The sequence below is a fragment of the Nerophis lumbriciformis genome, linkage group LG30, assembly GCF_033978685.3.
Source record: "Nerophis lumbriciformis linkage group LG30, RoL_Nlum_v2.1, whole genome shotgun sequence".
Taxonomy (NCBI): Eukaryota; Metazoa; Chordata; class Actinopteri; order Syngnathiformes; family Syngnathidae; genus Nerophis; species Nerophis lumbriciformis.
This window is the reverse complement of record NC_084577.2, coordinates 3,137,967-3,150,314: the sequence shown is the minus strand read 5'-3', so window position 1 is coordinate 3,150,314 and position 12,348 is coordinate 3,137,967. Positions and strand designations below refer to the sequence as shown.

Below are 12,348 nucleotides of genomic sequence, written 5' to 3'. Positions count from 1 at the left end.
TTTGTCACAAAAACAATTCATTTTGTAAAAAAATAGTATGTGACGTCATCGCTTGTGTTTTCCGAAACGGAGTGAACGAGTGAAAACAGCAAAAGTATGGGAGCGCTTCAACCCAAACATGTAACCTAAGAGATATAACTTGCTCAGTTTGCAAAGCAGAGCTTACCTTTCACGCCAGTAGGTCTGTGATGCGGGACTATTAAAGGCAGAGGGATGTCAGACATCTGGAAGATGTGGTCTCTGACTCCTCGGTAAGATAGTTAGCTTATTAGCTAGCTAGCTAAGTTATGTGAAACATAGCTTTGACTGTCATTTTAGCGAAAGTCCGCCAGCTAAACTGTGTCTATGCACTTATGTTCCAGGTTTCTAAACACGGCAACATCACAAGATTTTATTTTTAAGGAAGCTAGATAGCTTTTTAAAATTGTCTCTTTAGCGCCACCTTTAAAATGAGTAATAATTTGCCTCTCCCACCAGTTTCACGTATCGACACAAAAAAAACGGAAAGGTCTCAAGAACCCATACCTGAAAACGAACAGAATGTCGGCCATTTTGTCGTACTTTAACAAACTCTTCCTATGGACTCTGATTAAATGAGTCATGGTTAAAGGGGAACATTATCACCAGACCTATGTAAGCGTCAATATATACCTTGATGTTGCAGAAAAAAGACCATATATTTTTTTAACCGATTTCCGAACTCTAAATGGGGGAATTTTGGCGAATTAAACGCCTTTCTATTATTCGCTCTCGGAGCGATGATGTCACAACGTGACGTCACATCGGGAAGCAATCCGCCTTTTTCTCAAACACAGAGTCAAATCAGCTCTGTTATTTTCCGTTTTTTCGACTGTTTTCCGTACCTTGGAGACATCATGCCTTGTCGGTGTGTTGTCGGAGGGTGTAACAACACGAACAGGGACGGATTCAAGTTGCACCAGTGGCCCAAAGATGCGAAAGTGGCAAGAAATTGGACGTTTGTTCCGCACACTTTACCGACGAAAGCTATGCTACGACACAGATGGCAAGAATGTGTGGATATCCTGCGACACTCAAAGCAGATGCATTTCCAACGATAAAGTCAAAGAAATCTGCCGCCAGACCCCCAGGAAAAGAGAGCGGATGAGGGTATGTCTACAGAATATATTAATTGATGAAAACTGGGCTGTCTGCACTCTCAAAGTGCATGTTGTTGCCAAATGTATTTCATATGCTGTAAACCTAGTTCATAGTTGTTAGTTTCCTTTAATGCCAAACAAACACATACCAATCGTTGGTTAGAAGGCGATCGCCGAATTTGTCCTCGCTTTCTCCCGTGTCGCTGGCTGTCGTGTCGTTTTTGTCGGTTTCGCTTGCATACGGTTCCAACCGATATGGCTCAATAGCTTCAGTTTCTTCTTCAATTTCGTTTTCGCTACCTGCCTCCACACTACAACCATCCGCTTCAATACATGCGTAATCTGTTGAATCGCTTAAGCCGCTGAAATCCGAGTCTGAATCCGAGCTAATGTCGCTATACCTTGCTGTTCTATCCGCCATGTTTGTTTGTATCGGCATCACTATGTGACGTCACAGGAAAATGGACGGGTGTATGTAACGATGGTTAAAATCAGGCACTTTGAAGCTTTTTTTAGGGATATTGCGTGATGGGTAAAATTTTGCAAAAAACTTCGAAAAATAAAATAAGCCACTGGGAACTGATTTTTAATGGTTTTAACCCTTCTGAAATTGTGATAATGTTCCCCTTTAAGAGGACAGATACTAAACATATAGGCGATGATGAATTTGCCTACATCAAAAATGCAGGCGTGGCATGGCGCCAAACTTAGATCTGATGGTTCGCCACAAAACACAAAACGTTAATAACTCAGCTCCACAAATTCAGATCTTCATCCTAACTGGCAGAATTGATGATGATCGGTCAGTACCTGTTCGTATCTATCCGTAGCGGGCGGAAAACTGCCCTTTGCCATCACCAATCTGTCATTTCTGCGCTTAAACTGATCAGACACAGATACTAAACCGATGGATGATGATAAATTGGCAATATCAGTTATCTGGGAGTTAGGATGTGGGCGTTGCATTGCGCCAAACTTTGATCTGATGTTCGCCACAAAACACGAACTGTTAATCACACGGCTCCATAAATCAGATCTTGAACCTAATTTGTACTCATGATGATGATGTCAATTTGAAGTGGCCTATGGGTCAGTATCCCATACTTGCCAACCTTGAGACCTCCGAATTCGAGAGATGGTGGGGGTTGAGGTGGTGGTGTGTGGGGGGATATACTCTCAAGTATTTCTTATATATATATATATATATATATATATATATATATATATATATATATATATATATATAAATAATCCGTTCATGAATGAGTATATCCGTTCGGCCACCGTGTTCAATGGAGAAGTCTGATCTAAAAAATTTGCAGGCAGCATACCCCTTCCCCTTCGAGCTGTTCTGGATGAACTGAAATTATTTATTCCAATCATTTTGGAACTTGCAAGCGTACTTCTTCTTCTTACTCGTCGTCGCCATGACTGTCTCGTCTTCGTTCTTCTGCTTCGTCTCTGTTATGTTTTTGGACATTACTACTTGCCGTAGTTTTGAAGCAATGCATGATGGGAATCCGGATGTTGTGTGTCAGTGTATTAACATGCCGGCTGGAATAAACACACGCTGAGAAAAAGCTCCGTGCCTGCCTACTTTATGGATTATAAATAAACCTATGGATAACGGAGGCACAGCATGTTGCTCAAGACAGGTCCAGATGGAGGCAGATCGTCGAAGCCTTATGTCCCGTCAGGGACGAAGAGGATTAAGTACCGTATTTTTCGGAGTATAAGTCGCACCGGAGTATAAGTCGCACCTGACGAAAATGCATAATAAAGAAGGAAAAAAACATACCGTATTTTCCGCACTATAAGGCGCACCTAAAAACCACAATTTTTCTCAAAAGCTGACAGTGCGCCTTATAACCCGGTGCGCTTTATTACGATTCATTTTCATAAAGTTTCGATCTCGCAACTTCGGTAAACAGCCGCCATCTTTTTTCCCGGTAGAACAGGAAGCGCTTCTTCTTCTACGCAAGCAACCGCCAAGGAAAGCACCCGCCCCCATAGAACAGGAAGCGCTTCTTCTTCTACTGTAAGCAACCACCCGCCCCCGGAAGAAGAAGAAAAAACGCGCGGATATCACCGTACGTTTCATTTCCTGTTTACATCTGTAAAGACCACAAAATGGCTCCTACAAAGCGACAAGGATCCGGTTCATAAAAAGACGCAATCTCTCCATCCGCACACGGATTACTACCGTATTTCACAGCAACTGATATTCCTGTGAACCGCACTGTGGAACGGGAGCACGTACGGTGAATATTCGCACCACAGGGAATGAGAAGTCATCCTTCACTGTGGTTCTAGCTTGCCATGCTAACTTCCACCCATGGTGATATTCAAAAGGAAGACCTTGCCAAAAGAGACCTTTCCAGCCGGCGTCATCATAAAAGCTAACTCGAAGGGATGGATGGATGAAGAAAAGATGAGCGAGTGGTTAAGGGAAGTTTACGCGAAGAGGCCGGGTGGCTTTTTTCACACAGCTCCGAAGGCGAACACACCTTCACTAAGACGGGCAAACAGCGCCGGACGACATACGCCAACATTTGCCAGTGGATCGTAAATGCCTGGGCAGATATTTCGGTCACAACTGTGGTCCGAGCTTTCCGGAAGGCAGGATTCACAGAACTGCTGCACAACAACAGCGACACTGAATCCGATGACTTCGACGAGACGGAGCCGGCCATTTTTGGATCCCACGCTTGCGCAACTTTTCAATTCGGACACCGAAGACGAAGAATTCGAAGGATTTACGAATGAAGAATAACTTCAGAAGGTGAGCGCTATGTTTATTTTGTGTGTTGTGACATTAACGTTCGAGCAACATTATGTTGCTTTTGCTCTACACCATTTTGAATTTTACTATGTTTGTGATTGCACATTTGCGCACATTTTGGGACAGAGTTGTTAGAACGCTGGTTTTCAATATATTATTAAAGTTTGACTGAACTATCTGACTGTTTTTTTGACATTTACTTTAGCGCAGCGTTTTTTTGACATTCACTTTAGCGCAGCGTAGGCGCGGCTTATAGTCCGGGGCGGCTTATTGGTGGACAAAATTATGAAATATGTAATTCATAGAAGGTGCGGCTAATAATCCGGTGCGCCTTATAGTGCGGAAAATACGGTATATAAATCGCACTGGAGCCCGGCCAAACTATGAAAAAAACTGCGACTTATAGTCCGAAAAATACGGTAAGTAAATATGGATAACGGAGACATATATAATAGTCTCATTTTCAGGTGAGAGAGGACGCTAAAGACCGCGCCTTTAAGGCACGCCCCCAATATTGTTGTCCGGGTGGAAATCGGGAGAAATTCGGGAGAATGGTTGCCCCGGGAGATTTTCGGGAGGGGCACTGAAATTCGGGAGTCTCCCGGGAAAATCGAGAGGGTTGGCAAGTATGCAGTATCCATTCCTACCTATTCATAATGGGCGTAGCCTGGTGGCAACAACTGCACCTTGCTACAAATCATCCAATTGTCTTTACTTCACTTAATCTGATCTTCTTTCAAACAGACACCACTCTGCATAATTTTGTTTATATTGCTGCTATTTTGACTGTCATTTGTTTTCATAAAACCAAAGACTGGGTTTATCAGCACCTTGCCTTCCTTTTCTTTTAAATCGACAAAAGCGTAGTAGTTATTCCTATTTTTGTAGCAGCCTATTGAGCAGCACAGTTACAGTATAAATAAGCAGTGTTGGCGTTAACACACTTTTTGTGTCTTTTTACGCATTGAATTCAGAAAGGACGCGAAATTCCGGAAGTTTATACATGGGATGATTTTAAACATCCCATGTGTAACTGAAAGAAGGACATTCTTACTCGACAGCCATACATGTCACGCTAAGGGTGGCCGTATAAACGACGTCAACACTGTCATAACACATTTCGGGAGAATATTTGCACCGCAACACAACATAAACACAACAGAACAAATACCCAGAATTCCCTGCAGTACCAACTCTTTTTTTTTTTTACCGATTACGGCGCGTTTCGTTAACCGTATCTTCCAGACTATAAGATTGAGCTTAACCATCTCAATGCTTATGAAGCGTTGCAGGGGGTGAAAATGGTCTTAAATTGAAGATGTCAAGAAAAACCGTCATTCTGTATTATCATAGCCAATTTTAATGATAATATTGATTTTAAACATCCCATGTATATTTGAAAGAAGGGCATTCTTAATCAACAGCCATACATGTCACACTAACGGTGGCAGTATAAACGACGCCAACACTGTCATAAACATGTGCCATATTGTGAAACCACACTAAACAACAATGACAAACACATTTCGGGAGAATATTTGCACCGCAACACAACATAAACACAACAGAATAAATACCCAGAATTCCCTGCAGGACCAACTCTTCCGGGATGCTACACTATTTTATTTGGTACTGGGTGTTATTATAAGTGTGACCAGTAGATGGCTATCAAACATAAGAGATAAGTCTCAAGTAAACAACACCAACATTTTAAATGCTCCATTGAAAATATAGAACATTACACACGGCGCTCAAAAATCTATCAAAATGTTTTAGTAGTAAATGTTTTACTGCCATTTCTAATATAAAGTAGTGTAAAGTTCTTATTTATATCTGTCAGTAAACTCGCCATGAAGGAGCTAAAACATACCGGTGTAGTGAGTTTACATTATTCACCCAAGGAACTTTATCTATATTATTGGTCGACTTCAAAGTAATGCACTTTCCGGTACAGTTTCTTAACGTTTGATTCGCGGAAAGTTTTATCGATCACAAATACAGCATTTGTTTTCTTTTGTGTTATTTTTTAATGAATTAAGTTACGTTTATGACAACCTTTTTCAACACAATATAGGCTTAGACTTAGACTTCCTTTTTTTATTTTTATTATAGCAATAAGGTGCATAAATAAATAAATAAATATATATAAATAATATATAAATATATATATAAAATAAATAAATATATATACATATATATATATATAAATAAATAAATAGATTACTGTACAGATACATATATTGCATATTTTCACATGCGTCCACGTTTATGGATGTATGTTATATTGTCTTTTGTATTCCAGCGAGTTAATCCATTTTGGGGGAAGTTGAGGGGATAATTTAATTATGATGCGTTCAAGAGCCTTACGGCCTGAGGGAAGAAGCTGTTACAGAACCTGGAGGTTCTGCTTCGGTGGCTGAGGAACCTCTTCCTAGAGTGTGAGATATAACAGGATAATGCATATGTTTATCATTTGTTTTCAAAATGGTTACAAAAAAGTGGGACCCCATTTTTATGACTTGATGGGGTCCCTGGTACCCCATTTCTGAAGATTCCTAGCGCCAACACTGAATAAGTATTTCAGAATGAAGTAGTCATTGTTGTTAGTTAGCACATGCCTAAAATATTTCAAGCTGAATGTTAAAAGCCGGTGGCTAAATTAGAGCCACTGAATAGGAAAGTCGACTAATCGTCAAGACTGTTGATGATTGTGATATCAAAACAGTCGTAATTTGGAGCCCTGATACAGTCTTTTGTTATTCTTGCAAGTGGCATTTGATTTTACAGTATCTTACCTGTGTGTTGTGCAGCAGCGTCTACTCTGGTGACTGTGCTGATGATGTGGAGCTCCTGGAAAAGTGCAACACCGCCAGGAGCCCTGAGGTCAGAAGCCGGTAGACTGTGTCGTTTCAGTCCAGTGATGGTTATCCTGGGTTCGCTGGGCTGCAGCACCATCACGACCGCCTCTATGTCAGGTATGGTGATGCAAGTGTCCTCACCGAAGCACCTGCAGAAAAAGAAAAACACTGCACCAGTGATTGGAGGAAACATTGTAGCAATGCATTTTATGGTTATTTCTCAATCGAGGGTCTAAAACTGCTTAGTGTCCGCCCTGAGACTGGAAGGTCGTGACTTCAAACCCCGGCCGAGCCAAATACTATAAAAATGAGACCCATTACCTCCCTGCTTGGCACTCAGCATCAAGGGTTGGAATTGGGGGTTAAATCACCATAATGATTCCTGAGCACGGTGCACGCTGCTGCTCACTGCTCCCCTCACCTCCCAGGGGGTGAACATGGGGATGGGTCAAATGCAGAGGATATTTTTACCACACATAGTGTGTGTGTGACTACAGTTGGGACTTTAACTTTAAAATGTTCCTGAAATGTTTAGTAACCACAATGAAGATTTTTAGTACATTTTTCTTATGATTCGGTTTTTGTTTGCCCAACTTTTTGCATAAAGTCTAAGTTATATAGCATGGTCAAACATTGCATGTAACAAATTAATTTGTTTGCCGTGGAATCGAGTGCCCAGCCAACACGTTGTAATCGGTTAAAATAAACCACCGTTATTATATATTACACCGCATTATAATAAAGAAGGCGAGAAACACTTTTAAAATCATGAAATAACTCTTGTTGAAGTACGTGTCCACATGGCTCCCCGCTCTCCAATTTTCACCATCTTCAATAAAGGTAAAAGTTATGTGAAATATTTATTTTAGGGCTTTTTTAATCAGATTAATTGCATTTTGGAATTTGGACAATCATGATTACTCACAGGTTGCATAATTTAAAGTTGCTTAAAAAAAGACCCCGATATTTGTGCACAAATGCAATTTTATTGTCAGAATGTCATCCTGTCATGTCATTTATTTCTACAAAATATGGTAACAGTTGTATCTAAAGTTCTTACAGGATGTAATTTGGAGTGAAATTTACCAGCGAGCAACTAATTTTTGTGCTAATGTATGCATTGACCTGATTACTGACCATATAGCAGTTAAAATAAAAGAGCTTGTATTGTCAAAATAAATTGCATAATGAATCTAAGTGTGTATATGATAAATGCAATATTTTTTGTGATTAAACATGTGAGTTAACTCGTTAATTTTGACCGCCCTAGTTTATTTATCCATTTTATTCAGCATTCATATGCATTATACACTGTTTTCTGCATGTAAAACTTGAATCACTCTCTATAAAACTGGTTCTGGAACCAGTTAATTGGAGCATCCCTCCCACAAGTTAGCATAGGAAATGTCACAGTAAACCCTGTAAGATACGAGCAAAACATCTGGTTAGCTTATAGCTAGAGGTTGACATAACTTTGTTTTTCCAACCATGGTGTTACGCTCTGGTCGGATTGTTGCGATGGTTGTGTTACCAGGAGTCTTTTAATTCCAAATACAAGGCAAAATTTAAAAAACAAAACAAAACAGCGTGTCGCTCGCAGAGGCACGGGAAAGCCCAAGCAAACTTAGCTTAGCATGAATATCAAATAAGGTAGTAGTGTCAGAAAACAAAACTCCAATAGCAAAAAGCTGGTGCTAACGTAACTGTAACCAGTGGCGAACAAGAATCCTGCAAGGAAAGTAGGGTGAAGCGGGCATGATTGGGATTGGCAGCAGGTGTGTCCTAATCACCAAACAGAGGCTGGTGTGTAACGCTCAGTATGCCTAGCAATGGGAAAGTAAACAAGGCAGGACTATGAGCTCTGGCAACAGACAAAAACCAGTGAAGTTGGCACGTTGTGTAAATTGTAAATAAAAACATTTAGAATTAATATTAATAATAAATTAATTAATAAAGAATGATTTGTAAATCCTTTTCAACTTATATTCAATTGAATAGACTGCAAAGATAAGATATTTAATGTTCGAACTGAGAAACTTAATCATTAGCTTAGAATTTAATGGCAGCAACACATTGCAAAAAAGTTGGCATTTTTGTTGGGGAATTTTTACCACTGTGTTACATGGCCTTTCCTTTTAACAACACTCAGTAAACGTTTGGGAACTGAGGAGACCAATTTTTGAAGCTTTTCAGGTGGAATTATTTCCCATTCTTGCTTGATGTACAGCTTAAGTTGTGCAACAGTCCAGAGTCTCCGTTGTGGTATTTTACGCTTCATAAGGGGACGGCGTGGCGAAGTTGGTAGAGTGGCCGTGCCAGCAATCGGAGGGTTGCTGGTTACTGGGGTTCAATCCCCACCTTCTACCATCCTAGTCACGTCCGTTGTGTCCTTGGGCAAGACACTTCACCCCTTGCTCCTAAAGCTGCTGGTTAGCGCCTTGCATGGCAGCTCCCGCCATCAGTGTGTGAATGTGTGTGTGAATGGATGAATGTGGAAATACTGTCAAAGCGCTTAGAGTACCTTGAAGGTAGAAAAGCGCTATACATCATTTATTTATTTATAATGTGCCGGTGGACACGACGTCCACAGTTTCCAAAAACAATTAGAAATGTGGCCTCGTGAAACCACAGAACACTTTTCCACTTTGCATCAGTCCATCTTAGATGAGCTCGGGCCCAGCGAAGCCGGCGGCGTTTCTGGGTGTTGTTGATAAATGGCTTTCGCTTTGCATAGTAGAGTTTTAACTTGCACTTACAGATGTGACGACGAAATGTAGTTACTGACAGTGGTTTTCTGAAGTGTTCCTGAGCCCTTGTGGTGATATTCTTTACACACTGATGTCGGTTTTTGATGCAGTACCGCCTGAGAGATCGAAGGTCACGGGCATCCAATGTTCGTTTTCGGCCTTGCCGCTTACGTGCAGTGATTTCTCCAGATTCTCTGAAGCTTTTGATGATTTTACGGACCGTATATGGCGAACTCCCTAAATTCCTTGCAAAAGCTCATTGAGAAATGCTGTTTTTAAACTGTTCTACAATTTGCTCACGCATTAGTTAAAAAGTTAAAGTTAAAGTACCAATGATAGTCACACACACACTAGGTGTGGCAAAATTATTCTCTGCATTTGACCCATCACCCTGATCACCCCCTGGGAGGTGAGGGGAGCAGTGGGCAGCAGCGGTGGCCGTGCCCGGGAATCATTTTTGGTGATTTAACCCCCAATTCCAACCCTTGATGCTGAGTGCCAAGCAGGGAGGTAATGGGTCCCATTTTTATAGTCTTTGGTATGACTCGGCCGGGGTTTGAACTCACAACCTACCGATCTCAGGGCGGACACTCTAACCACTAGGCCACTGAGTAGGTATAGTTCACCCCATCCTTGTTTGTGAATGACTGAGCATTTTATTTCCTGTTCCCAATTAGCCCGTTTACCTGTGGGATGTTTCAAATAAGTGTTTGATGAGTATCCCTCAACTTTCTCAGTCTTTTTTGCCACTTGTGCCAGCTTTTTTGAAACAGGTTGCAGGCATCACATTCCAAATGAGCTAATATTTGCAAAAAAATAACAAAGTTTACCAGTTCAAACATTAAATATCTTGTCTTTGCAGTCTATCCTTGCCCTTATGTGGGCTCTGTACCGAGGATGTCGTTGTGGCTTGTGCAGCCCTTTGAGACACTTGTGATTTAGGGCTATATAAATAAACATTGATTGATGATTGATTGATTGATATTCAATTGAATAAAGTTTGAAAAGGATTTGCAAATCATTGTTTTCTGTTTTTATTTACCATTTACACAATGTGTCAACATCATTGGTTTTGTAAATATACATTAAACATAGAAGAAAGTGACTTTGAAGGACAGTGCTGGGAAGAAGTATCAATCAATCAATTAAAGTTTACTTATATAGCTCTAAATCACAAGTGTCTCAAAGGGCTGCACAAGCCACAATGACATCCTTGGCTCAGATCCCACATCAGGGCAAGAAAAAAACTCAACCCAATGGGATGACAATGAGAAACCTTGGAGGGGACATCTACACCTCCCGCTGCCTCAACAGAGCCAGTGCCATCATCAAAGACAGCACCCACCCTGGCTCTGACCTGTTCCACCTGCTGCCCTCTGGGAAGCGCTACAGGTGCATTAAAACCAAAACAAACAGGCTAAAGAACAGCTTCTTCCCCAGGGCCATAACCATCCTGAACGGACTGCCCCATTGTCCCTCATAACTGCCTTCTCTCCGGTGCAATAACCCATTCCACCAACCACCCTGTTTTTGTTTTGTTTTTTCATGTATATATTCATTTCACACCATATTCATTGCACTTCTACATTTTTTTAATTTTTATATATTTGCACATTGTTTTTCTAGCATGTACACATCGCACTGTATGGAATGGCCTCAATCTCGTTACCTTGCGTAATAACAATAAAGCTGATTCTGATTCTGATTCTGATGTGTGGACCCCCCTTGGGCGACCGGTGCAATGGACGTCGAGTGGATCTAGCATAATATTGTGAGAGTCCAGTCCATAGTGGATCCAACATAATAGTGTGAACAAAGTAGTGGATGATATTTTTTGAAGTAAAGAAAGAAATCATCAAAAACATGAAAGAGTGTGTCGCCAACTTGGTGTAGCAGTTGGAGTGTGTAGCACTGCTAGTCTGCGCCATACTGACACAAAATGAGTCTAATGCCAGCCAAACATGGTAAAATATTATAGAAATGGTGTTGTGTATAGACTAAAGGGGAGGTGATGGCTCAGACACCAGGGGGCTGTATATATAATAATTTATTATATATAATAAATATATATAATAATAAACAATACAACTAAACTATAGAAATAGAGTGTGTGACTAAAATACAAGAGTGTGTGTGTGGTGTAAGACTATGTGTGTAGATATCTGAAGTGTGTTACCAAGTGTTGATGAGAAAAGGCAGACAAGTCCAAAGAGGGCAAGGCAAAAGGGGTCCAAGATCAGCGAGGGGTCCGTGGGGCAGAGAGAGACGTCAGAGTCCAGGGGTGAGTGAGGAGTCGGGAAAGAAGAAGGCAGTCCAAAACACCGGGGAAACAACGGGAGATCTCGAGGAGGGAAGACTTGGGAAGACAGGTACACAAAGAGGTAACTAAGTTCCCGCCCCGATCCTTGGGTCCACTGGTCTTTTATACATCTCGCCCTCATCAGTCCCAGGTGTGCAGGCTTGTCGCTGCGTGGGCGTGCTGCGTGGGCGTGCTGCGCTCAGCGCGAGCAGGGGCGTGTCCGAGCGCGCTGTCATCGGCTCCTCCAAGTGCTCCCGCAGAGGAGGGAGAAGTAGACTGCGCGTGTGCCGTAACAGTATCCCCCCCCTATGGACAGATTCCAGATGTCCAACATACTCACGAAACAAGGGAGAGTAGAGGGGAGAACTGGTGGTGGGTCGCCGGCCCCAGTGTCCCCGAATCCACCGAGGACGAGTCTGATGGCGGCGGCGAGAAGAACGCCGCTGAAGCCGGCGAGGCGGGCGACCAAGGGACGGCCACCATCTTGGCCGTCGGGAAGGCGGACGTGATTGGCGCCATGGTGCGTCTCGCCGGAAACGAGGAT

At 41.9% G+C, this 12,348-nt stretch overlaps 1 protein-coding gene across 1 annotated transcript in view; it reads right to left on the bottom strand.

The window, feature by feature from the left end:
- Positions 1-12,348, bottom strand: part of LOC133572578 (calsyntenin-2-like) — an 839,649-nt gene that overhangs the window by 54,361 nt on the left and 772,940 nt on the right. The window contains exon 12 of the mRNA XM_061925391.2: positions 6,696-6,907. Coding sequence (XP_061781375.2) covers positions 6,696-6,907 — 212 coding nt within the window. The remainder of the gene's footprint in view (positions 1-6,695; positions 6,908-12,348) is intronic.